Source organism: Cuculus canorus, chromosome 10 (assembly GCF_017976375.1).
Source record: "Cuculus canorus isolate bCucCan1 chromosome 10, bCucCan1.pri, whole genome shotgun sequence".
Classification (NCBI taxonomy): domain Eukaryota; kingdom Metazoa; phylum Chordata; class Aves; order Cuculiformes; family Cuculidae; genus Cuculus; species Cuculus canorus.
In genome coordinates, this window is record NC_071410.1 from 9,714,377 (window position 1) to 9,738,967 (window position 24,591).

At 53.1% G+C, this 24,591-nt stretch overlaps 2 protein-coding genes across 7 annotated transcripts in view; both read left to right on the forward strand.

Moving 5' to 3' along the window:
• Nucleotides 1-1,886: 1,886 nt before the first annotated feature.
• GDPD2 (glycerophosphodiester phosphodiesterase domain containing 2) lies at nucleotides 1,887-19,859 on the forward strand. Of its 2 annotated transcripts, none has more exons than XM_009565900.2 (16): nucleotides 1,887-1,994; nucleotides 10,727-10,875; nucleotides 12,033-12,136; nucleotides 12,210-12,303; nucleotides 12,535-12,594; nucleotides 12,965-13,063; nucleotides 13,441-13,534; nucleotides 13,970-14,115; nucleotides 14,637-14,719; nucleotides 15,266-15,416; nucleotides 15,966-16,181; nucleotides 17,303-17,454; nucleotides 17,810-17,957; nucleotides 18,181-18,263; nucleotides 18,704-18,732; nucleotides 19,036-19,853. In XM_009565900.2, exons 2-16 carry the CDS (start codon nucleotides 10,762-10,764, stop codon nucleotides 19,086-19,088), a joined length of 1,626 nt encoding a protein of 541 aa, XP_009564195.2. In that variant the 5' UTR covers nucleotides 1,887-1,994; nucleotides 10,727-10,761; the 3' UTR covers nucleotides 19,089-19,853. The 2 variants fall into 2 exon arrangements, with proteins under 2 accessions (XP_009564195.2, XP_053931972.1); XM_054075997.1 differs by lacking the exon at nucleotides 1,887-1,994 and adding an exon at nucleotides 7,522-8,140 and having other exon boundaries at nucleotides 19,036-19,859.
• A 365-nt stretch (nucleotides 19,860-20,224) lies between these two features.
• DLG3 (discs large MAGUK scaffold protein 3) overlaps nucleotides 20,225-24,591 on the forward strand; it is a 77,039-nt gene continuing 72,672 nt past the window's right edge. For all 5 annotated transcript variants that reach the window (XM_054075672.1, XM_054075673.1, XM_054075674.1 and 2 more), the window contains exons 1-2: nucleotides 20,225-20,375; nucleotides 22,419-22,550. In XM_054075672.1, coding sequence (XP_053931647.1) covers nucleotides 20,360-20,375; nucleotides 22,419-22,550 — 148 coding nt within the window. In that variant the 5' untranslated portion in view covers nucleotides 20,225-20,359. The remainder of the gene's footprint in view (nucleotides 20,376-22,418; nucleotides 22,551-24,591) is intronic.

Genomic DNA, 24,591 nt, shown 5'->3' on the forward strand with positions numbered 1-24,591 from the left:
CAGTTTGGACTACACTCTATTAGGAGCCATGCAGTAGACTCTGCTACCTACTAGACTAGAACAAAGCTACATCTAATCCTCAGTTTCGCCATAAAGTAACCCAAAAGCTTTCTGCAGGTTTTCCACCATTTTTTAAATGACAAATTACCAACAGCATTCAGGAACAGAGAATGCCAGTATTGCACACACTTCAGTCTGGACACAAGGAGACAGCCACATCCATCCACGTTTTGCAGGTTTTTCTCCTAATATTTTATCATACAAACAGAAAACTCAGCTTACGCTTCAGACACTGCACATCACTCTTCTGAGCTTGATCCATTCATAGTTAGCCTGAATGCATTCTTCTATACTCTTCTCACCATCACTTTTGTTTTGCAAACAAACATGTTTTGTTTTCCCCCATGCTAGCCTTCACACATAGGGACTGTTTCAAATACATGCAGTATTTCTGTAAACCTAGAAACGAAGCCTGACAGTGACAAAACAACTAGAGTGCCAAGACAAATGCCCCTCATGCTGAGCTACGCATATTCTCAGCTCCTCATAACCATCTGTCTGTAACTGTATCTGACAAGACAAGCAAGTGCAAGTACCTGAGGCAACTTCATCCCATAGCTGTATAAGATCTAAGGTGATGAGGTATAATTTGTGATGGTAGCTCAAAGTACAATAGGTGCAACCTTAGAGAGTGGCATTTTTCACCTCAATATCCATTTCAACTCTTGAAGGTCCTCTCAGGACTTGCACTTAAAGACTTTTTTCCAGGTGTGCTTCTTTTCTTCACAGTGCTGGAGATAAGGACTTTAGGCAAGCAATGTTCCTGCATCAGCATCACCCTACAGTGACTGAGAAGGCAGAGCAGCCTCTTCATGAGCTTCACAAATTCTAAACCCATCATGCATTTGCAAGTGATGGACCAGCCTAGTTCTGCCAAATAGGAACAGAATCTCTTCTGAGCACTCAAGAACCTTCTCAAAATAAAGGTAAGTTCTGCAAATAGACATTAGACCTCTGCGTAAGTATCTTACGTAGTGAGCACTATACAGGGATGCCTATAAGTTCTTAGTGAGCATTAGTGCATGACTGCAGCAACACAGGAGACAAGAATTACACAGCTGTTTTCATTTCTAATGCAACTCATATTCTGTTCTGGGCTCAAAACAATTCAAAGGATCAAACAATTCAACAGCAAAATCCAACAATAACTTAGCAAAAAGCAGAAAAACTAATTAAGATTGTAGCATAAGCTACAAACATCTGCAGTGTGAGATGCAGATACTTTTTTTTCCCTGCAAACATCACCATTGTGTCCATAAACACTAAACATGAGAAACCACAGGCAGCCAGGTATCAAGCCCCAAAGATACCAATTACATAGCAGCTCTAAGAAAATAAATAGAAAAAAATGCAATTGCAGATCACTAGCTAGAAATCCTCCATAACCTTTTGGACTAGTTAAAACTCAAAAGAAAATTCACTTAGAATTTACCCACAGCCTTTGTAGCACATACCTGTAGTGGTCAAATAAGAAAACAGACAGTAAGCAGTGCTAAAGCCTTTTTTTTTTTCTTTAAATACTATAATATTTTACCTATGTGAAACAATTCATAGAGCCTTTACCCAACAACATCTAGGACTGAAAAAGCCTTAGATAGGTACAAGAAAATAAGTAACCAGTGAACGTAGCCAGGAAACAGAAAAAGTTAAACTATTTTAAACCTAAAGCATTATTTTTCTTTAAATAAAAACTACTCCTCTGTTATTAAAATTACCTACTGCCTTCACTACAATACAGCTATACCCTAACCACTGAAGGATACACACAGATAGCACCTCCTCACTAAATAACTTGCCACTCCCTAGCAAGGGCCCTTTATATAAACCTGCCCTCAACACAGTGTTCTGGAGGCTGATCCTATAAATTTGGTAATGGCAAACAGCTGCTGCTTATGTGTACTAGAGAGCCTCAAACAAAAAGCTGCTTGTGTCTGGTAAGTGTACTAGTTTCAGGCTTTTTCTTGAGTTTGTTTTTTTTTTTTCCTGAGCATTTAAATAAATAGCTTATAGTAATTGTAAAATATAGGATGTAGATAACTCACACTTGTGGGAAAGCTTCTTTTGTAGAAATATCTAATATAAATGTATTGTCTCTTTGAAGACAAAATAAAAGGCTCTAATAGTTCTGTAAAGTTATCTGATAATAACAGCTTGTACATGTTATGAGGAAAAATGTTGTTGCATTGCAAGTAAAACGTGAGTATTGCTGTTAGTGGCACATCATGACTCTCAAAAGTGTTATTTGTTCTCAAATAACCTCTCTGAGAGTAAGGAAGTGATAGTAAAACAGACATGGAAAGCGACTTTGTTCTCTCTGCCTAGGTTTATTGAGTAGAGAGGACAGAACCTCATGAGTGACAGGGGATTAGAAGCAGTACTCCTTGAGCAAGGACTGAGTTGAACCACTATCTGTGTTGATACTTGAACATAAAGCAAGCACTTACAGGGCAGGCGCTTGGGCTGTACCTGAATAGATGCTTGCTATAGTTCTAGAATTGAGCTCTCCTTTGCCAAGTACTTAAGCCTGGTTTTGACATGAACGCTGACCCAGAGTCTTATCCTATCTAGACTGATGTTAGCTTCCTAGAAATCCTGTAACAAAGCATGTATGGCTTAATAGTAACATAAGTGAGCACTAATGACTGAGAGTCTTCTGAAACAATAAGAAGCAACTTGAGCAGCAAATATGTTTTGTGTTCCATAGTATGCCTTAACATAGTTATCTGGCAGTGACTTTATTTTATCCTGAAAGAGGGGAAATATACTCTGAGTAGAAATTAGAGATGCATTAGGAGCAAACATTCTACAGCAAAGGCTTATCCCAGTGCAAAAATAATAAGTCTTATAAAAGTTAGTAAAAAAAAATTGCTAAATGCAAAAGTTTTTGTAGTAGAACAATGGAAGTAAATGGCAGATAAGATGTTTTATGCTTATTGGCAAAGTATATTATATTTTCTCTACAAAACAAGCCACAAATATTGGTCAGAAAATAACATAAACCACTAATACTGCTCAAGTATTCTTTTCAGTGCAGAGAAGTGGAACTAGATCTGCAGAGTATCAGTGTTTCCCTATTCAATAAGTAAAGCTAACTTCCAGTAAAGCTAATTTATCCCTATAAAGGAAACAGACTAACTAGAAAAACAGTTCTGCTATAATTAAATTAGTCATCTTCCTTTGTAGATTATACAAAAACCAAAAATACGTAGCTTAAGATGCAAAATAGCGTGCAAGTATGCCCTGTGAGCATCCCTTCTAATGCATCTTAAATGTAATGCTTAAGACTTGGCTTCAGTTTGTTAATTTGTGGCTTCAGTTAAGTATGCAATAAGGCAAGTAGGAAATAGCAAATTATAAACATCTTCAAATTCTAAACTAGCTCAACTTCCAAAAAGAAAAAGTTACATCTAAACAAAACCAACCTTATCAGTCTCTGAAATCATCAATGAAGCATAGCACAGAAATCTTAGGGGACAGATCTCTGACAGAGAACTAATTTTTTTTACAGGAAAGCAAGACTTGCGTGTTTGAATTCCTCCTTTTTTTCAGGGAGCCCAAGAAAAGTCTTGTTTGCCTTATTATCAACTTTAGATATGCCGTGATACTATGCCTAAAAAAAATAAAATTCTAACTATATGTATACAGTATAATGCTTACTGAACAGATTACCTTCTGCTTCTGCACTGTGCTCTTGTAAAAGTCTGTGTTCTCTGTACAGTAATAAATGTAAACTCTTGAGGAGTGTTAGAGTCCCACAAAAACAGTGGGGCTAAACACTGCGCTGGTACAGTGCCCAGTCTGAGATCTGCTGTTACTGTGCAGCTTGAACTCTTAACACTCATTAGCAGTTGATCCTCGGAGCTCCTATCATCCATCTCAATTACACCAATGAATTATTAGCACTCCGGAAAATCAGCCCCATGCTGTTTTCAAGTACTTGAGAAATGAAAACTATATGGACCACCTGTGAAAAGTCTGGGTCAAGTGATTTGCCTTGTATCATGCAAACTCGGAGTTAAAAGTTCTTGGCTCTCAGCAGAGGTTTTTCTCCTGCTGAACCATACGCTCGCAATCTGTGTTCCTGACCTGCTTAACTAGCCTGCTTCTGGGGGGAAAAAAAAGAAATCTCTGATCTATAGTTTGTTCACCACAGCTTCCTTAAGTTTCTGTCCTTCAGGAAAAAGTAAACCTAACTGTTGGGACTAGTGCCATGATCCATATGGTCTCTCTTAACCGGACATTTTAACTTCTGAGTAGTTCTTTCTAACAACTTAATGTCTTAATGTGCCTATGCAAAGCAGCTTCAAAGCATATTAAGTTCTGTATTACTGCAGACTATCAGCAAGTCAGGATTTTTAGATTTGTGATGGAGAGAACTTTGCGTTGGCCTATCAATTTAAGCAGGACAGCTATGAGCTGGACTGGAAGGAATCTGTACCACACTGGTTTTTAAAGTGCCGACAGCAGAGGAATGGTGATACACTGAATTTTTGTTATCTATTACAAGCTGAGAAAGTGTGAAATAATGCTTACAGAAACCTGCATCACTTTGCCTTTTATCCCAGGTCTTGAGTCCTATATGAGATTACATAAAGGGAAAGCATGCCCTAAGCAGTCAAACTTAAGTCATATTTCTTGCAGATTACAGTTGCCATAATGAAAAACAGAAGTAAATGAAACAATGGTTTACATCCTTTTCTGAAAAGAGTGGCTTGTGACTGGTTCAGCTGACAAAAAGCAACCTAACATAAAGCCATTAAGTCCCTTCCAGATGTTGACAATACCTTTTCTGCCCTCTGAGTTAAAAGTCTAAGGAGATAGCTTCAGCTGAACCTTACCAACATGTTTCCCTGCTTATCGAGATTATTCCTTTGGACATTTGTTTTTATTACTCTACTGGAATTTAAAAGATTGCTTACAAGTGAAGGCAGGGCATAAGCCCTACTTCTAGCAATGCAACACTGGATGTTGTACATAAGCCAACTCAACTGTACTGACAGGGACACTCTTTTCTGTCTTCTCAACTAATTCTAGCACTTCTGAGCTCATGGTGAGCGAGCTGTAAAGCTAAGCTAGCTTGACTACGTGTTCCTGTTAACTTTAACTGTTCAACTGTGACTGCACCTAGGTCGGGGGCAACTCTCAGTATTGACACAGGGTGGGGGATGAAGAGATTGAGAGCTGCTCTGTGGACAAGGACCCCTGGAAGTCCTGGCGGACAAGAAGCTGGATATGAGGTGGCAATGTGCACTTGCAGCCTAGAAGGCCAACTGTATCCTGGGCTACATCAAAAGAAGCATTGCCAGGAGGTCGAGGGAGGTGATTCTGCCCCTCTGCTCTGGTGAGACCACACCTGGAATACTTTGTCCTGCTCTGGAGCCCTCGGCACCAGCAGGGCGAGGGAGGCAATTCTGCCCCTCTGCTCCTCTCTTGTGAGACCCCATCTGGAGTACTGTGTCCAGTTCTGCAATCCTCAACATAAGAGGGATATGGAGCTGTTGGAAAGGGTCCAGAGGAGGGCTATGAAGATGATGGGAGGGCTGGAGCACCTTCCATATGAGGACAGGCTGAGAGAGTTGGGGTTGTTCAGCCTGGAGAAAAGAAGGGTCTGAGGAGACCTTATAGCGACCTTCCAGTACCTGAAGGGGCTACAGGAAAGCTGGGGAGAGTCTGTTTACAAAAGTTTGTGGGGATAGGATGAGGGGCAATGGGTATAAACTCGAGAGGGGCAGATTTATAGTAGTCATGAGGAAATTCTTCACAATGAGGGCAGCGAGGCCCTGGCACAGGCTGCCCAGGGAAGCTGTGGCTGCCCCATCCCTGGCGGTGTTCGAGGCCGGGTTGGATGGGGTTTGAGCAGCCTGATCTGCGGGTGGTGTCCCTGCCCATGGCAGGGGGGGAACTGGATGATGGTTAATGTCTCTTCCAAGCCAAACCATTCTATGGTTGCAGGGGGCTCCGAGCAGCCTGACGCAGCTGGCGGTGCCCGCGCTCACTGCAGGAGGGTGGCACGGGATGGGCTCCGCGGTCCCTTTCAGCCCAACTCGTTCCCCGCAGGCGCGGCGGCTCGGGGCAGCCCCGGGACCCGTCGGCAGCGCGGTGCGAGCGCGCCCTCTGGCGGCTGTGCGGCGGCACCGGCCGGGCAGCGCCGCGCCTGCCAGTACTCAAAATGGTGCCCCCTCCCCTTACGGGCACCGTGTATATAACGCCGCTGCCCTCACTCACTATGGCTGCTTCCAGACTCCACGTGGCGGGGAGAAAAGGATATGGCTGCCGCTTCCCCGGGGTTTCTATGGGACGAGCGGCTCGGCCGTCGCCCCGCTGCTCTGTAGCTGCCCGTGGCCGGGCGCCGCCGAGCAGGACCGCACCGCTCGGCCACGATCCGGTAGCGCTGCGGGGCCGCAGAGTGCGGGCCCGGCGCCCTCTGGTGGTGGAGGCGGGCGCTCTTCCACCCGCCTCGCTCTCTCCGCAGCGCCCGAGTTGGTTCGTCAAGGGAGAAGGGGCTCCTGCCTGGGAGGCGGCGGACAGAGCCGCGATGGCATCCTTGGGGGAGCCGCTGGTCCCGCTGCTCGCTCTGCCTGGGCTTGAGGGGTGTCTCTCCCATGGGCTTTGCCTCGCATCCCTAAAATCTACAGCTTTTGGGTCTCCAGGAGTTCTGCTCTAACCTCCCCTCTTCCAGTGTCACCTTGTTCTCTTTATTCATGCTCGGGTTTCCTCCCCCTTCGCTTAAATGGCCCTTCACCTCTCCCCAGTGCTCACTTCATCTCCTTATAATCTACAGCTTTAACCCCAACTCTATCTTTAATCTGATAAAATGGGCTCTCAGCATCATGGGGGCTCTCCCAGGGCACAGTCCCACGGGTGTGTTCTGCCCCGTGGCACCACGGTTGGTCTACGCTGGAGCCAGCAGAGCCCACGGATGTGGGAGGTGAACCTCACCACTAACTCCCCACACCTGACAAAACTTGTGATGTGGGGCTGCTTGCTTGTCCCAGGGACGTTCGTGGCCATTGCATTGCTTTCATCTTACTCCTTCATTACACAACCCCTCCTGCAGTGCTCCAGACCCTCTGCTGATGATTCTTGCAGATGTACTTGATCAGCACATTTTTATGGAGCTGTTCAATGCTTTGTGCCAAAGCTGTCAATAATGAAATGGAACAGGATGTGAGTGCTGAGGCTTCTGCCGAGCCTGGCAGTTGCTGTGTCACTGGTGGATGCCATCATCTCCCTGTAAATAAGCTTTCTTGGCTCCTTTGAAAGTGGCAGGAGATAACAGAGGTCCCCTGAGATTCCAGGCAATGATGGAGCAAGTTGCTGATAAAGGTTGAGTGCCTGTTGTGCATCCTGGCTCACCAGGAGCTGTGCCTTTGCTTAGACCTGGAGCAGAGAGCGGGGGCACGCAGCTAGGCTGTGCTGCAGGGAAATGGAGGGCATCACCCTGTCTCAGAGCCTTGTTTGTCTGCTGCTTTAGCAATGTTCACATACTTCTCTTGGCTTAAGACAAGAAACCAGTTTTACCTCTGTGCTTTTGCCTTCAGACCATGCCTGAGTGAGTGTCGTTTGTGGTGGCCTAGGATACGTCTGTCTCAGGCTTCCTCTGCAAGAAGGGTAAAGTCTCCCTTTGACAAAGAGGGTCCCACACCCCCTTGTTTGAAGGACCAGCAATGCACGAAGCTCCGTCTGCCTTCCCCCCCTCCCTTAATCTGTCTGGAGCGTGGGCTGCCTGCAAACTCCTCTGCGCTGCAGCGCGTGACGCCCCCCTGGGCCCCTTCTCTGCTTTCTCAGTGGCTACGAAGCCGAAGCTGTGCCGAGGTCAGCAGGGCACAAAGCTGCTGGTGGGGGCTCTCCCTGACCCCCCCAGCCCTGTGTCTGCCGTGCCCGCTGCGGGCAGCCCGCCTCTGCCAGCCTGTACAGACCTGCAGGCAGCATCGCCAGCCCCGCCAGGCGGCAAACACACCCAAGAGGGTGTGTGAGCAGGCAGCAGTTCAGCACACTGCTGCGCAGGGACGCCCAGCCCTGGTGCTCACCTGGCCTGCCAGCGTCCCAGCTGCTGGAACACAACGTCTGCAGGACGCAGGTATTTTGCCCGCTTGGCTCCCTGCCCCAGGGTGGCAGCCCATGCCATTCATTGTCCCACGCTGCCATGGGAGCACTGGCAGAGCAGCAAGGGGGTGATTGTCCTGGCCCTGCGTGCAGCTGGGAGAGGGGGAAGGAAAGGGACTGCCCATGCCGTTCCCACGTTCCAGAGAGTGGGGACAGGGAGTCCCAACTGCAGGGGGGAAATGTGGGGTGTGAGGCTGGGAGTGGTGGGTCTGGGCCAGGCTGTGCTGCTCTCGCTGCTTTGGGGTCATCCTGCTCCTTATGCTGACCCAGGAGCTCTGCCTTTCCTCGTGTGAGGTCATGGGGGGACAGTGGGGCTGGCTGCTAGCTCCTGCTGACCCAGCTGGTGGCACACAGCCTGGGGTGGCTGGGCTCCTGCGTGACACAAAGGTCCCTGAAGGGCTGCAAGCGCTTGCTGCTTTGTCGGTGACGATAGCATTGGGTTTGTCACCTCCTCAAGCACCCTGTGACCACCACACTAGGGCCAGGGTTGTCCTGGAGGGGTATGTTTGGTGGGAGCTGAAGGAAGGAATTCCAAATGGAATTTAAGCTCCCACTGTGCAGCTTTTCCTTTGGAGCTTAGCAGGGTCTGCTGCGTGCCCAGCCCAGCTCTGTTTGGGACCTGTGCCCTATGCAGGGATGTGGCATAATAACTGGTGCCGCTGCAGTTCCGCTATGAGCTGGGAAACAGGGTGGTATTTTTACTCCGAACCCTCCAGACAGCACTACGGGCATAGATTTGTAGCAAGTCCCGTGCCACTGCTTTGCCGAGCTCCAGTGCTGGCAGTGACAGCCTCTCAGAGCAGCTGACTGCTGAAGTTCAGCTGTTGCCCACAGCCACTCCTACTGTACTTTGTACCCTGCGTGGGAGCCAGCCGGGGACCAGGGCGATGGCAGGGTTTCCCCGAGCAGCTGCTGGCACTGGTGAGGGGCAAGGGGGACACAGGATGAGTCTCGGGGGTGCTGGCTGAGCCCATTGCTCCCTGGTGGAAGTGGTGCCTCTGTTTCTGGCAACAGCAGGGATATGAGCCTGCAGACAGAGTCCCTGGGCATCGGGAGGGAAACTGTCTGGTTCCACAGCTTCCTTGCACTTGTCTTGGGTGCAGTCACTAAGCAGATCACAGCTGTTGATCTGATCCCTAGAAGACAGAGCGGGCAGCAGGTGTGGGTACTCTGTGCTGCTCAGCACTTTCTGCACCTTGGCTGGCTGGACCTGCTGATGACAGCACCCAGGCTTCTCCTAGCCCGCAGAAGCCAGCTGGGCAGGTATGGGGTCCTGCTTTTGCATTGGTACCTGGCGGTGTGTGCTTCAGCAGTCACTGCTCTGTGTAGGTGCTGGGGGCCACTCTGTACCCCAGCCCTGGAGACCAAAACACTGGTGGTATTCGGTACTGAGGTGCCATGCTCTGGTGCTGTGTCACGGGGAAAGACCAGGCTGACCTTTACCATAGCTGAGGCATGGCAAAGCTACTACGGTATGGCTGACTGGCACTGGGAAAGCCTGGGCTAGCTCTACTCCGGCTCTCCAGAGCCCAGGTTGGGATGGGAATTGGCCCTGCTAGGCACACCCTTACCGCCAGCATTGGAGAGGATGTGGCTGGGAGGATGTGGTTGGCTGGCTCCCGTGCCTGGCTCAGTGGTCACAGTGAACTGAGAGTCTGACCTGATCTGCAGGGTGGTAGTGTCGCATGGAGTGCCTGGCCTGTTGGGGAGGTTGGGTTAAGGAGGGGGAGCAGCTCCGCAGCAGGGCAAGCAGTAGTAAACGTGGGGTTTCATGGAGTGGGTGAAGGGAGGCCTTGTTTGAGGCTCCCTGCTTCCTCCAGTGGAGCACTAGGAGTGTGAGGACCACAGCAAGGTGTCCTAGCCCTCTCTCCTGCCCATGGGTAACCCAGTAGTAGCCCTGCATCCAGCCTGAGTGGCAAGGGCTGTAGCAATGGGTTTTCCACCTCCTAACTGCTGCTCCCCTGCCCATAGCACTTGGACCAACAACCGTCCAGCACCTGCTCAGCTGCAGCTCTTTCAGTTCCCTTGGGAACCGCTTAGCTGGAGACCTGCCAGGATTGTGCTGCCTTGCAGGGTACCTGGACTTGAGGTACCCTGCTGTCACAGGGTTACATGTGACTTCCCAAGCTGTCACATGTACCCCTAGTTGCACAGCAGGAGCCCTGGGCATTCACGGTCCTTGCAGCTGGGCTACCGCTGGGCAGCCTGAGTGCGATGATGTGCCAAGCTGGCCAGTGAGCCCACATGGTGGCTCCGGCTTCCAGGCAAAGCACTGAACCGTGGGCTGGTTACCTCTCTGCCAGCCCTGGGCTTGCTCTGGCTTGTTGAGCAACGGGTTACAGGGGAGCCTGCTGAACAGGTTGGGCTGTACCCTGAGCTTTCCCTGGCTCCACACCTTGCCTGGGGACATGGCCAGCAGCCCCGCTATGTCCCAGGGCTCCAGGATAGCTGCTTGCTAGGATACCCACACCTAGGATGCTGCAGTGCCCTACGCCCATGGGGCAGGGGGGTGATGTGTACTGGGAGATCTGTGCCAACACTCTGTGTGCATCCCCTGTAGGAAGCCTGACCTTTGGCTTGGGACAGCCCAGAGATATGGCAGACCCCGCTGGCTGCTGCCGCCCCTGTGCCACCTGCCTGCTCTGCCTCTACAGCTGCCAGTGGATCACAGCCAAGAAGGAGAAGAGGAAGGGCCTGAGAACCACCAAGGTGATACCACGGGTGATGCTGACCTGGGGCTGGCCAGCCCTTGTATGGAAGGCTGGGTTAGGGAAGGGCTCCCGCTGGGGAGAGCTCAGCCTGGATATTGGGCTGCTGACCCCTTGCCACTGGTCCTGCTCCCCAGGGTTGAGCCCCAAGTGAGCTGGGGTGCTACCTGCTACTCTCTCTGCCCAGGGATTACCTAGCCTAGAGCAGTGAGAGGGTGAGTTGTCTGCTCCTGCTGGGTGGCAAGAAAGGTAGAGCAGCACACTGGAAGCAGGAAGGCTGAACCATGTCTGTCCCTTGCCTGGATGAGCATGCGTTTGCGGCAGAGCTCGCACGTGCCTGGAGCAGAACACCGCACTCCCTAAGGGCTGAGCATAGCAAGCAGGTCCTGGGGTGCTGAATGCCTGGCAAGGCACGTGGGAGGCACGGTTTGGTTCCTGGGCTGGGTGCGGCACCTGCCAATAGGGTGCTGGAAGGGGGTGTCCCAGCAATTTGTAACCTGGGAGGGGTGAGGCCCTGGGATTCTCTGAGGTCTCCCACTCCCATGGGAGCGGCCGTGCCGCTGCTTGCCCTGTCTTGCCTGGAATGTGCAAGCTAGTTTGGGCTACTAAGTGTCCTGCTCAGCACCTGTGGCACCTCTCGCCTCCCTCTGTATGCAGGGCTGGAGACCCTGAAGCTAGACCTGGCTTCATCTGGGCAGGCAGGAGCAGTCTGCAGGCTCACCGCTGCAGTGGCGGCTTTGAGGCACAGCACGCCTCTCCACCCAGCCCACACAATACCCAGCTAGAAGGGAACAGGACCTGGTTCCCTACCTCTTCACCTGTCCAAAGTCCTAGCCTGCTCCTATGTGCTGCTGCATGGGAAGGCAGGCAGTCCTGGCACAGAGGCTTCCTCTCCAGCCTGGCGTAAGCAGCTTTTTAGCTTGTTATAGGAGATGCCAGTCCATCTTCCTGCAGCAGGTGTCCAGCCAAAAGAGCTCTCCTGGGGAGCTCTGTTCCCTCTCCACGGGGCAGTTCAGCACCTGGACCAATGAGGCCAGTGCCTGCTGTGACCCCCCCGTGCACCCTGTTGCAGGGTGGGTGCTCCCCAGGGGTCTTAAAACCTGGCCACGGGCTAGGTACCCTGCAGGTGTGTGCATCACTGTCATCTCTGCCTTTCAGTGTGACTACAGCTGGTTCCTTTCCCTCTTCTGTGTCTTCCTCTTCACACTGGTGTGGCTTTACTTCGCCATCATCATCCTCAATGATTTCCACAACTTCAATGAGTGAGTAAGATCCCGTGTCCAGCCTTGCTCCCCATGTCCCTCCTACCCCTCTAACCATCCCCTTTGCCGGCAGGTTCATCTTCAAGCAGACGAAGTTGTGGCTAGACTGGTCCCTGCTCCTGCTGATAGTTACAACAGTGCTGGTCACCTACTCTGCTGTGCTGCTGGTGAGCCCTGCTGATCCTACCTGGGCTAGTAGGTCTATGCAGCTATGCTGAGTACAGGCTGGTTGCTGTGCCCTGTGCATCATCTGGCCTCCTGGAGCTGTGTCAGCCTGAGCATGGGCAGAAACCCTTCCTGTGTCAGGGTGACAGAGCTCCTGTGGCTGAGTCCTGCACCCTTAGAGGGCTGAGGTGTGTGGCACAGCCCAGCTCTGATACCTCCTCTTTTTCTCACAGGTCCTTGCTTTGTGCTTGCAGCTCTGCGGTCAGCCCTTGAAGCTACACTGGCTGCACAAGGTAAAAGTCTGGGTGTGAAGGGAGATGGGTGCAAGACCCAGCTGTTCTTGCAGCTTGTGAAGCTGCAACAAGCCTAGTGAGGCCACATGTGGCTGCTGTGATCCCACTGAGTGGCTTTGTGTCCCCTCTGAGCTAGGCTGCAGCTGTTAGTCCTCCAGCCACATGTCTCTGGGATGGGAATCTTCCCCTTTCTTAAAGCGTGTGGTACAGAGCTCAGCTGCAAACCCAAGCAGGGGAAGTGGGGTCTTGGGACTTGCAGGGGCTTAGGAGGAGAGGATGAGGATGATTCTGCCTGCCCTGCTAGGGCAGAGCCCAACTGGCCTGCAGGATGCTGTGTGCTCCCCTAACTGCACTGTGCCTTGCCCTACAGACCCTGCTGATCTTAACTGCCCTGGTGGTGGCTGCAGCCTTCACAGGGCTGGGAATAAAGTGGGCGGAGGAGTGGAAAAGTGCACGTATCTCCCTTCAGGTGAGTCACCTCGATACCAGAGACTCCCCCGCAGTACCCAGTACCTGGCCTGTGGGGATGAGCTGAAGGGTGGTGCCTGCAAGCCCCCAGCCTGGCTGTGTGCCATGGGTCCCTGTCCTTGACTTCTGTCTGGCCAGGCAAGGTGTTCCTTCTGCTATTTCCGTCCTACCTGAAGCAGCTGCAGCCAGGGTGATTAACAGTGGCTGGACCAGAGTGGGGATTCTGTTCAGTCCCCAGGAGCCTCTCCTTTCCTCCCTGGCACTGTGGCTCTTCCAGCAGTGCTGGCTGCAATGGCAGATCCCTGGCATTGGAGCATGTGGATTTAGGGGACAGGGATTAGACTGGTGCCAGCTCACACTCTGCCTTTGCCTCCCCAGGCAACAGGTCCCTTCCTGCACTTTGGAATCGTGGGGGGAATGACACTCCTTGCCTGGCCCCTGGCCAGCTTCATCTACCGCACCCGCAACACAGGTAATCCCCCTCCAAGGTCTCCACTTACCCACCTCGACTGGTGCCCTGCTTCCTACCACCCAACTGAGTAGCAGTCGTGGCAGAGTGGTGTACAGAGAGCATTGGTGCAGTGGGAACAGGTCCCTAGGACTCAGTCTGGTAGTAAAGGTTGCTCTTAGTTGCTGCCTCTCATACCCAGCCCTTAATGCAGCTTCAGCCTGTTCTGAAGGAGTGCTATGGATGCCGGACTGAGTCCTGTAGAAGTGCCGGATTAGGGTGCAAGGACATATAGTGGGCCAAGAATAAATCTGCAGTGTTCCTGAGGGTGGGGATGAAATACCTGACCTAGGACAATCATAAATTAATGCCAGGTGAAGCAGCCTTGCTTTATTCCTAACAGCCTGTAAATACTTCCTCTTTACCTCACTCCTCTACCTTTTCTGACTCTGCTTGCAGGTCTCAAGGTGTTTCTGCTGCTTGTCTACTGGATGGTGATGATTGCGCTGTATCTGGTTCCCCTGGGAATCACCTCCCCTTGCATCATGGAGGAGAATCAGCTTCCCCCCAAGCCAGCCCTGATTGGCCACCGAGGAGCCCCCATGGTGAATCACCAGCCCCATCAGCATCCTGGCACAGTGGTTGGGGTGCATGGAGCAGGCTGCTCTGTCAATGAAAGCCAGGCTGTACAATGGCTGTGCCTGGCTTTGGGGCACCAGTATCAAATCCTTGCTGTTGCAGGGCTGGGTGAGCTCTGGCCAGCCCAGTAGAGACGTCCCCACACCAGCCAGGGCAGCACAGGGGTGGTGGATGGGTGAGTGCAAGGTGAGGAGGGTGGGCACAGCAGCCACAGGCCAGAGCTGCTTGCTGAGCGCTGCTGGGTCAGAAGCAGATAACTCTCAGTAGAAAGCCTGGCTGTGTAGTGTGGGCTGGAAAGCAGGGGCTAGGCAGGCGCTAGCTGTCTGCACCCAGCCCTTTTCCAGCCCAACCCTACCGGGGTCACCCTCCTCTCACTATCGTTCCCCTAGAGCCCAGCCAAGCTGCTGGGTGCAGACAGGCAGGGCGAGTGCCTGCCTCCTGCCCCTTTCTGCTCATGCCCTCTGCGCTAACACTGTTTCTTTTACAGCTGGCCCCAGAAAACACCCTCATGTCACTGCACAAGGCGGTCAACTGTGATGTGCAAGTCTTTGAGACAGACGTCATGGTGAGGTAAAGGGGCAACAGGGAATCAGGGGGAGGAAGGGGCCTGTGTATCCTGCAATGTCAGCTCCCACATGGGGCATTCTGGAACACACCTGGAGGACTGATACACCCTGTATTTGGAGGCAGCCCTGTTCAAAGACCTCCGCCATTCCTACCTTCCCAAGCTGACTGGCTTCAGCTTGATGTCCCAATGTTCTGGGAGAGGTACTGGGTTTCTGTCCTCCCCACGCAGGTTGCCTTCAAGGGCATAAGGAGGGAGGCACTGTCAGGGGGAGGGGCAATGCTTGGAAAACAGATCCTGGCTCTAGTTCATCTCATGTAATCCTGCTATGGGGAGAGGTGTTGCAGTGAGCAAGGAACTACTTGGTTCCTGGCTTGGTCTCCAGGTCCTCTGTTCCTACTGAGCACTCACCTTCTCATGTAGAGGACCACAAGTAGGCATAAGGGTGGGGGTTACTTAGCTGGGTGGCTGGGAGGCCAACGAAATACCAGTGCTGGGATAGGAGACACACAGCTTGCAACACAGAACTTCCCTCTCTGCTTCTTTGCCAGTGCTGATGGAGTCCCATTCCTCATGCATGATGAAGAACTCATCAGGACCACCAACGTGCAGGCTGTATTCCCTGAGAGGGCTACCTTCAACAGCACCGCCTTTAACTGGACAGACCTCCAGCAGCTGGATGCTGGTAGCTGGTTCCTGGAGGTCAGGATGCCCCTGGGGATGGCTGGTCAGGGGTGGGTGCATCTGTGGGTGAAGTCCTGCCCTGGAGAAGGTTCCCACTTGCTTCTGCATGCTGTCCAGGTGTCTGTCAGGACCAGTGCTGCAATTCCATGCCTGCACAAATCTCTTGGGTGTGGTTACACCCCAAGTTGGGGTTCATTCTGACTCCTGAGCTGAGTCATGGAGAAGGCAGGTTGAGGGAAGATGTAGTGTGTTTTCTCTGAGCTGCACAGCCTGCCTGGGCTTGAAGGCAGCTGTGGCAAGGCTCTTCCCAAAACGTGACTAACCAACTTCAGAGCTGCTCTGAATCCCCACAGGCGTTGGTGGGGCTGCTTGAACTTTACTGTTAGCGAGGAGAAGGGTAGAGGTACCCTGTGGATTTGCAGGGGAAGGATTCCTGTGCCTGTCTGCACTGGAGAGCATGTGGAGAAGCCAGTGTAAGAAACCAAGAGCCAGAGATGGGCACAGTTTGGGAGGTGGAAGATTACATAGGTTCTGCCTATAATGACTAATTCCCTCTCCCCCTTGTAGCGGAGGCCATTTCCCACTGTGCAGACTCTTTCTGCTGAAGATCACAACGAGGCAACTAAACAGAGGATCCCATCCCTGGAACAGGTGCTCAAGGAAGCCAAGCAGAGCAATATCTCAATCATGTTTGACCTCCGGCCTGAGAACCACAGTGACTACCAGAGTTTTGTCAATGCTACCCTGCAAGTGATTTTACAGTCAGGCATCCCACCGCAGCAGGTGAGCTGGGCACCGCCCCACCACTGCCAGGCCCTGCTGTCACACCACTGCTGTGGTGGGAGGTGCCCCACCGACCCCACTGAGCATCCTTGTCACCCCATACACCACATCCCCATATGCGATCCCTTGATGGGGAACCCTGTCCAGGTGTGGGGGTTTCTAGCTGGGAGAAGTTGCCAGTAATTAGGGGTTAATGCTTACAGCTCCAGACCCCTCCAAGTATTCTGGTTCCCCTGCACTGGCCACTCTGGTGAGTAAACAGTGACTCAGTTTAGGGAGTGGACCAACAGTGCTAGCAAGAACAGGAAAACAATGCTTGGGCTTCTACCTCCCCACATTGCGCCACACCTCTCCCTGCAGCTCTTGAACTCCTGCTGCAACCTCCTGTGTTGTCTTTCCACTTCATCCACCAGCTGCAGCAGAGGACGCGTGTTGCCCTGAGGGGATGAATTAGCACCCAAATTGCTTTCCCTTTTTGGGAATGCAGAGCAGGAGGGGACACAGCACGGATTTGTGCTGTAGTGCTGATCCAAGGTGCATTCTCAGTGCGGAGTTGGGGCCAAGAAGATGCACTGCTCAGTCCATTCAAGGACCCAGAAAGGACATAATTGTTGCAGCTTTCTTAGGCTAGAACTGCTTTCTCCCCTCAGTGAGTCTGTTGTGCTTACTTCTTGGCTGGGGCAAGCTCTTCGGAGACCATCCTGGCTGAAATCCTTATGGAGAAGCTTAGCGTAAAGAGGAGGGCAGGAAGCAGCTGTCTGAGCAGGCCATGTGTGCCTGGACCTGCAAGGAAATCATAGAATCATAGAATAGTTAGGGTTGGAAGGGGCCTTAAAGATCATCTAGTTCCAACTCCCCTACCATGGGCAGGGACATCCCACGAAGTCAGGCTGCCCAAGACCCCATCCAACCTGGCCTTGAATAACTCCAGGGATGGAGCATCCACAACTTCCCTTGGCAACCTGTTCCGGTATCTCACCACTCTCATGGTGAAGAATTTCTTCCTAATGTCTAGTCTAAATCTGCCTCTCTCAATTGGAAGACAGCCCCTCAATATCAGAAGAGAGCAAGCTCTCTGGAGCACTTCTTCTCTGCAAGTGCTCTCTGGGTCTTGTTTTTAGGTCCTCTGGCTGCCGGATGGGTTCAGGGAACAGGTCAAACAGCAAGCCCCAGGCCTTCAGCAAGTTTATGGCCGGAAGAGACTCCAGAATGAGAAGGAGCCACTGTGGCATGTCAATCTGCCCTACCAGGACGTGAGCTCTGAAGAGATCAGGTGAGAGCCCTGTTCCCAGGAGCTTGGGAGCTGTGGGCCTGGGCACTGTCCCAGGGGCCAGCAGATGTGAGGGCCAGCTGAGACTGAGTGCTGGTGCACTGCTGGGAAGGGCAGGGGGTGTGCTACAGCCTTGCAGACAAGCACGCCTTACCAGGCAGGGCTGCTGCAGGGGAAGGAGCTGGCTGCAGTCCTCTGCCTTGCCAGCAAATCTGCCCTGGGCCTGGCCCTCCAGACAGTTGTTCTGTGTGGCTGCAAATGCTGGATCACATCCCAGATATACAGTCCTCTCTGGCTGTACACTGAGTGTGCCGGCATCCTTCCATCTGCTGCTCTGACCATGGCTGTCCCTCTGCAGGGAGTACCGCCAGGACAACATCTCTGTCAATTTGTATGTGGTGAACCAGCCCTGGCTCTTCTCTGTGCTGTGGTGCTCTGGGGTAAGCTCTGTCACCACCAACGCCTGCCAGGTGCTGAAGGAGATGAAACACCCTATCTGGCTGCTCGTAAGTGACCCCTCCATACTTTACCCTGTCTCACAGCCCTGTGCCTCAGGCACTTGTGGGTCCCTCTTCTGCAGCAGCCCTGGGCAGCCACCTGCCTGGAGGGTGGCTTTTGCTCAGTGCTGTGCTGGCATGGGGACACGTGACCCTGCAAAAGGGTCTTGGCTTGGCTGTGCCACCGGCACACCACCCCTGGCTGGTGTTCATGGCTCATCTTGCTTTGCAGCCCAGAAGCACATACCTCATGATCTGGATTGTTGTAGACTGCGTTTCCTTCCTTGTCATTCTCTGGGCCTTCGTCTTGATGAAGTACGTTTGATCCCTTCCCCCCAGCCAGGGCAGGTCTGTTGGGGAGGCTGTAGTGTGCCCTGAGTGGCTGGTACATACCCAAACCTGGTAGAATCTGCTGCCCCCCCTCTCTGCACTCGGATTCTGGGGGATCCTCTCCTTGTCTGGCTAAGTGAGACAGCAGTCTGTGGAGGCAGCTTTTATGATCAGGCTGCAGCTGAAAAACTGGCCTGATCTTTCCTCAAGCTGCTGGGGTGCCTTTTTTCATGCTTACTAGCTTGCTCTGCACCCCAAGGCTCGGTGGGCTGAAGCCCTGCTCCTTTACCAGTGCTGCAGGCACTGAGAGAAGATCTGTAGGGGACTGTGTGTCCTGTGGGGCACCACAGTCTCCAGCTGGGAGCTCTGGGGAGGGAAGCGGGAGGCTAGACAGACACTAACATCGATCCTATTCTATCTCCTAGGAAATGCTCCCAGAGAACGCGGTCAGCGGGTGAGTGCGCATGGGTGTGAGCTCCCCTCCTTTGGAGCCAGGCTGCGCCTGCAGGACTCTCCCTGGCATGCAGGCAGCTTTCTCCAGCTGAACATGACAGAGCAGTTTGGAATGGCCAGGAGAGGGAAGGGAATCCCAGCCCAGGGAGTTCCATTTCTGCCCTGCCCTTAGCAAACAGCCCTGTGGGACAGTGCTGGGGAATCCCACATTCCCCAGGTCTCTTCAAACCTGTTTTTCAGGCTTCTTTGTCTGTCCCTGTGGTATGGTGGCTGCCTGCGATGACTGGTTTTTCTGTCTTCCCAGAGTCCGAAACAGATGTGCTGCTCACAAAGATCAACAGCTTGATGCAAGAGTGACCCCTCCAGTCTTCATCAGCCATGGGGAGGGACAGACAGAGCCCTGCACAGATCAAGTGGGAAGCACTCAGGCCAGCTTCAAGGCTCCTTTCCTTTGTAGACTCCTTCTTGAGCTTCGCCGTGGACTTCCTGGCTCCTTGTGTGGTGCACAACTGCCCTCAGCTGAAAAGACCTGGAACTGGGTTCCCAGTTCCCACTGGCAGAAAGGAACTGAAGCCTTTCCAGGGGTTTCCTGAGGCTGGCCTGCGCCTCTGGGCCAAGTCCTTATCTATCAGTGCTGGTGCTAAGGCCTCTGCCCTGGGGTTTGGAGAGTGTGGGCATTTAAGTCCCTGTTCGGTGCAGGGGAAGGGTGGGTACTCTCTGCCCGTCAGCAGCAGCTCTGCAGCTCACAGTGGAAAACCTTGTTTAAAGTGCTGCTGCCCTGCTGCATGGCTTGAGGAATAGGAAGTGGGGTGCAGGGGAGGTGGCTTTTCACAAGATAGAGGGGGGATCCTGAGCTCTTCCCACCCCAGTGCTGGACACGAGCCCTGTCCCTGTTGCTAGTTTGATGCTTGCGGGCCAGGGTGCTGGCACCCTGCGCAGCAGTTGGGGCCTGTTGCGTGGGGGGAAGAGGGAGCAGGGGCTGAGGGTGGGAGGGTGTCTGGGGCTGCTGGGACCACGGTCACTCTCTGACGTGGTCTGCAGAGGTGTACGAGGGGAGCGGTGGGACTCTGCATCGGTCACTTTGCAGCAGGACCTTGAATTTGGAAAGGGGAATGGGGGTCGGTTTAACTTGTTCCTACCTATTTATGTCAATAAATGAACGGAGCGATAGACAGACCCCGAAGAGGGGTGAGTTGGGCATCACTATTTCCAACCTCCCCTCCCCTTTTCCCACTTTTCCCCCCTCCCCTTTTTCTCCTCCTCCCCTTTTCTCCCCTTCCCCCCCTCCCCTTCCCCCCCCCCTCCCCTTTCCCCCCTCTTTTTCCCCCCCTCCCCTTTTTCTCCGTCCCGGCTCTCCCGTTTCCCCGCACATCCCCGGGGCGGGCGCAGCGCAGCCGGTACCGGGGCGGGGATGCTCGGCGCGGCCGTGCCATCTACCGACAGCGCCGGGGAGCGTCTCTCCGCAGCGGGGAGGGAGGGAGGCCGTGCCGGGGTTCCCGGGGCGGGGTGCGCAGGCTGAGCCGCCTCGGAGCCCGGCGGGGACGCTCCCGGAGGCGGTGCCGGGGAGCGGGTGGGGGGGGGGCGGCTCATCGGCTCCGAGCGGAGCGGCCACCGGGCACGGCGGAGCGATGATCCGCCGGAAAGGTAAGGAGAGCCCTGCCCTGCCCTGCTTGCAGCGCTCAACAAGTGGCTGCCCTGCCGGTACCGGGTGGCGGCCGGTGCCCCTCGCTCCCCCGGGCAGCTCCCACCCTCCTTCTCTCCCTTTATTCCCTGCCTGGTGCTCCCGGGGTTGCGAGCTGAGGACCGGCTGCTCCGGGCCCTCCCCGGGCTGTGGGGCACGTCCTGGAGCCACCGTGGCTCGGAGCGGGTGGCTAAGGATGCTGTGCTTGCAGCACCCTCGGGTGCAGTGGGGAGGAGGGCAGGGGTGGGGTGTCAGCCCCACGAGGGTCTCCTCTAAGTAGGACTTGCACCATAAGGCGTGGTGTGATGGGCTGTGGACACCATGTGCTTGGTGGGAGGATGCTCCGGTGTTTTCCCTGTGCTGGGAGCACAGCACCTCACTGCTTTTGGTGGTCCAGGGCCAGCACTCTCCTGCTCCAGCTGGCCATCACCCGGTGCTGGTGGCCAGGAGCGCAGGGACCAGGAGGGCAGGGTGCATGCCACACTCTCTCTGTGCAGCCTGAACTGGGGTGGGATGTTCACACCAGGTTTGCAGTCTGTGTTCCGGTGTGGCGGCCCTGTTTTTCCACCTGCTGCTTTAGCTTCTGCTGTTAAGGTCAGGAATGACCAAGCGAAGATGACTCAACCCCACTCGAAGGATGCTGGGCAGTATCTGAAGCCGCTGTCTGATCTTGCAGAAAAGGAGCCTCTTGGTGATAACCCAGGGCTGGGATGCCTGTAAAGCCCAATAAATCTGGAACTTGGAGAAGTCCTTGCTCTTCCTCAGTGTGGACCCCAGCTCTGAGCAGGACCTGTTCATGCTTTCCCAGCCTCATTTCTCTGTGAGTCAGTGTGGGTGGGTGAAGCAGGCAGGACCCCCTTCCCCTTTTGGCTCAGGAGGAGCCGGGAGGGGAGGCAGCTGGGTGAGCTGGGGCAGCAGGTGGCTCACACCCTAGCAGACACAGGCCCCCTTGTTTGATGACCTGAATTTCCTGCTGAGAGCTTTGGGATGAGCAGGGTCATCCTTTCTGCATGAATTCCTGGGTTAAATGATGAGTCCCAAACAGTGGCGGGATGGCTCCCCCTGCCTCCTCACACAAACTCTCTTTGTCTGCATGCTGTCTGGGTGACAAAGAGAAATATTCACTGTTAGGGCTGGGATGGGCTCGGGGGCCATGGGAGCTCCTCACCCGCCTGAGGGAATGGGTCACATCTGGGGTTGGAGCTGGGCTGGCAGCTGCAGGCATCTGCCTGGAGAAGCATGGAGGTGTCCTCGCACAGAGAGATCACAACTCCACTGTTTTAGGTCTAAGGTTGTCTCACAGCTATGGTGAACCCAGTCTTTAACCAAAACATTGCTTCATGGCAGCCTTCGGCTCCCTTCCTGGCTAGCATCCTGCCTTCCCTGACTCCCAAACCGTCACCTTCTTTTCCCACTGTGTCTCCTGCTGACCCATAGCTGCTTGCTGCATGCAGCAGTTCTTACACTTCACCCTATAGGAACCTAAGTTGCGCCCTTGTGTAGCCAAGCTGTTTGCAATATCTTGCATTGAATGAGTGGGGATATACACAGCTTTGCTGCAGCCATCTGCTCCACATAGGAGACTTCGGCTCCTGTGGCAGTATTCATAGCCCTAGGCAACTGCGATGCGCCCAACTCGTGAGCAGCTCCACTGCCTGGGAGGTGGCAGAGGTGCTCAGGTTGCCCAGCACCATGAGATTCGGAGGTGAGTCAACCCTAATTTTCAGGGTCAAGGAGAGCCAGCAGCCAGATCCACCTCAACTTCAACCCCTGCCCGGCTTTCAGCCATGGCGCCTTTGCACCTCGTGGCAGGGTTAGCTCTTCCAAGTATATGTAAGGAGGCTGCTTTTGTGACTGACTCTTAAAAATCCAGAGCTAGAATGTAGCTTGAGTCATTACCTAGGCAAGCCCTTTGCACTGTTCAAAGGCTGCACTCGAGCCTTCCCTGATGATGTCAGTCCATCCTTCAGTATTAACGCCGTGTTATTCCTGTGTCATCTTTGCAGACACTGAACGAGCAGTGGAAATTCTGACCAGATACCAAAGCACCCTGCGGTCTCCGGAGGAGCAGGAGCTAAAAGCCTCCATTGGAAAAGTCTCGCACGTCTTCCAAAGTGAACTCTTCCAGGCTTTGCTGGGTAAGCCCCTGCCTTGTGGTCTCTGGGGCTTTACAGTCAGTAGGCTCTCCTGGGGGCCTGATCCTGCTCAGGTGCCTGGCACTGACCAGGCTGGGTGCATCCTGTGCAAAGATATGAATGCCTGCAATGCCAGGGAGCTGGGCTGTCTTTCCTTCCCAGGGCTTGGGCAGGAGATACTGGCAGTTGGGGCTGCAGTCACTGCATGTTTGCGACATAAACGGGGTTCCTCGGTCGGGTAATTGTGGACAAGGGGTAAAGCCTTCTTCATCAGGCCATGCCAGATCTATCCAGCACCCGCTAAAGGATGCTGCAATGCCATGAGCACACTCTGCGCAGTGCAGGTGTGGTGTGTCTGCAACCACCACGGAGTTTCCAGCTCTGTTGCCAAACAAAGAACACCCCACCACAGTGTCTCACTCCTCCCTGTGCCCCTCATCCTTGTCACTATCTGCTGCTTTCCATTCCTGCTGCCAACCTGAGAGGAAACTAAATTTTTCTGTCTTTGAGAAAGAATCTGTGCATACTCAGCTTCTTTTAGGGTATCCTAGCCTTTCATTTGTCATTTGATTTTGAGTGATTTTGAGTGCAGCATAAAGTTCTCTGTGTGGATTTGGACAAATACAACTGAAGCCCCACCAGACTACACAGCTTCTCTGTGCAAGACACATGGCTACTTCACTGAACAAGGTCAAACTGCACTTCTTTGCAAAGTTGGTTTTTTTTTTGGTTTTTTTTTTTAGAAAAGCAGAATTGAATGGTTTTGGACTCCATAGTTGCTTGGCTCCATTCTCTGCCAGAACAAACCAGATCCTGGCTATGTGGGTTCACTTAGGGCACTGATTTTGGAGGTAATCCCAGAGAACCATTTGCAGTGTGCTGAGAGGGGCAGGAGCTCCTTATCAGCTCCTCTTCTTATGTCCCACTCCCTCTGGGCCTCCGTGCAGTGCATACAGCCCTGGTGGTTTCTGTTCTGGGGAAGAAGCAGAGTTTCCCTGCTGGGAAGGAAGGGAAAGCACCCTAGAAGCTCTGCACCCCAGAGGAGGACCCAGGCCCCCTGAGGTGCAGCGCTCCATGTGTGATCTATGCCATATTCTCACTGTGTCTTGATCCAAGGTTTGGCCCTAGCATTCATCCTTACCATCGCTCTCCTCTCTTGGCAGTTCTCACCTTTTCTTCACACCTCTGCAGCCAGAGACCCATTTCTGTGCCCACAGGGCCCTGAGCTGCCAGCAGTTTTTCTGTGCTTCAGGTTATGCATTGAAAATGAAATACGGTCATGGGATGAGCAGTGTGTCCTGAGCTATTTTATTGTCTCTTTTCCTTGTTCTTGCTGTTGGAGCATCACTTGGATGCTTTCAGCCCCAGCGTGTCCTTGTGCAGGGCTTGCACTGGGACATCTCAGCAGGGGAGGGCTCCCTGGGCAGTGGGCCACCATGCCAAAGGGACCAGCGTGCATCTCCTTTATTACCTTTTAATTTATACAACCTGCTTTCAGAAATGGTCCCCAGCCCACAGTTAGCCCTGCACTGGAGGTGGTGGTCCCTGGCGCGGTTGTGATCACTTTGGCAAACCTGATACAAGCCTGATATCACTGCCTGCTTTTGTGTGGTCCCCCAGCCCTCCATGGAGATGTGTGAAGGCAGCAGAGCAGCTTTCTCAATGCCCTGGGCTGTTCATATTCATGCATAAGTGTTGTGGAGAAAGTGTAGCTGGAGAGAGCACACGCACGCGAGAGTTGGCTGCAGTTTGCACACCGGCATGTGAATGCTACACAGACTTCCCAGCTCCCTGCTCTAAGCCCTCTGTCTTCGTATCCTGTCAACTTTGGCTCAAGGGAGTGTCCCTTGATTGCTGGTGACCTTTCCAACTGGTTTAACAGGATATTAGTTCCCTGTGCCAGAACGAGCTTTCTCTAGATGTGTTTACCTAACAAGGAATTTGCATTAATTACTTCTGCCTCCTCTAGAGCGTGGGTTTCTAAATTCCTCCATCCTTGCATGGATGCGTGTAATGCTGTGTCCAGCTGCACACTTGCTGTACA

Coding starts and splice junctions, on each gene's coding strand:
- GDPD2 (XM_054075997.1), top strand. CDS start 7,537: ATGTTCACATACTTCTCTTGGCTTAAGACAAGAAACCAGTTTTACCTC. Junction 14,116..14,636: donor GCCACCGAGGAGCCCCCATG/GTGAATCACCAG, acceptor TTTCTTTTACAG/CTGGCCCCAGAAAACACCCT. Junction 14,720..15,265: donor GAGACAGACGTCATGGTGAG/GTAAAGGGGCAA, acceptor CTTCTTTGCCAG/TGCTGATGGAGTCCCATTCC.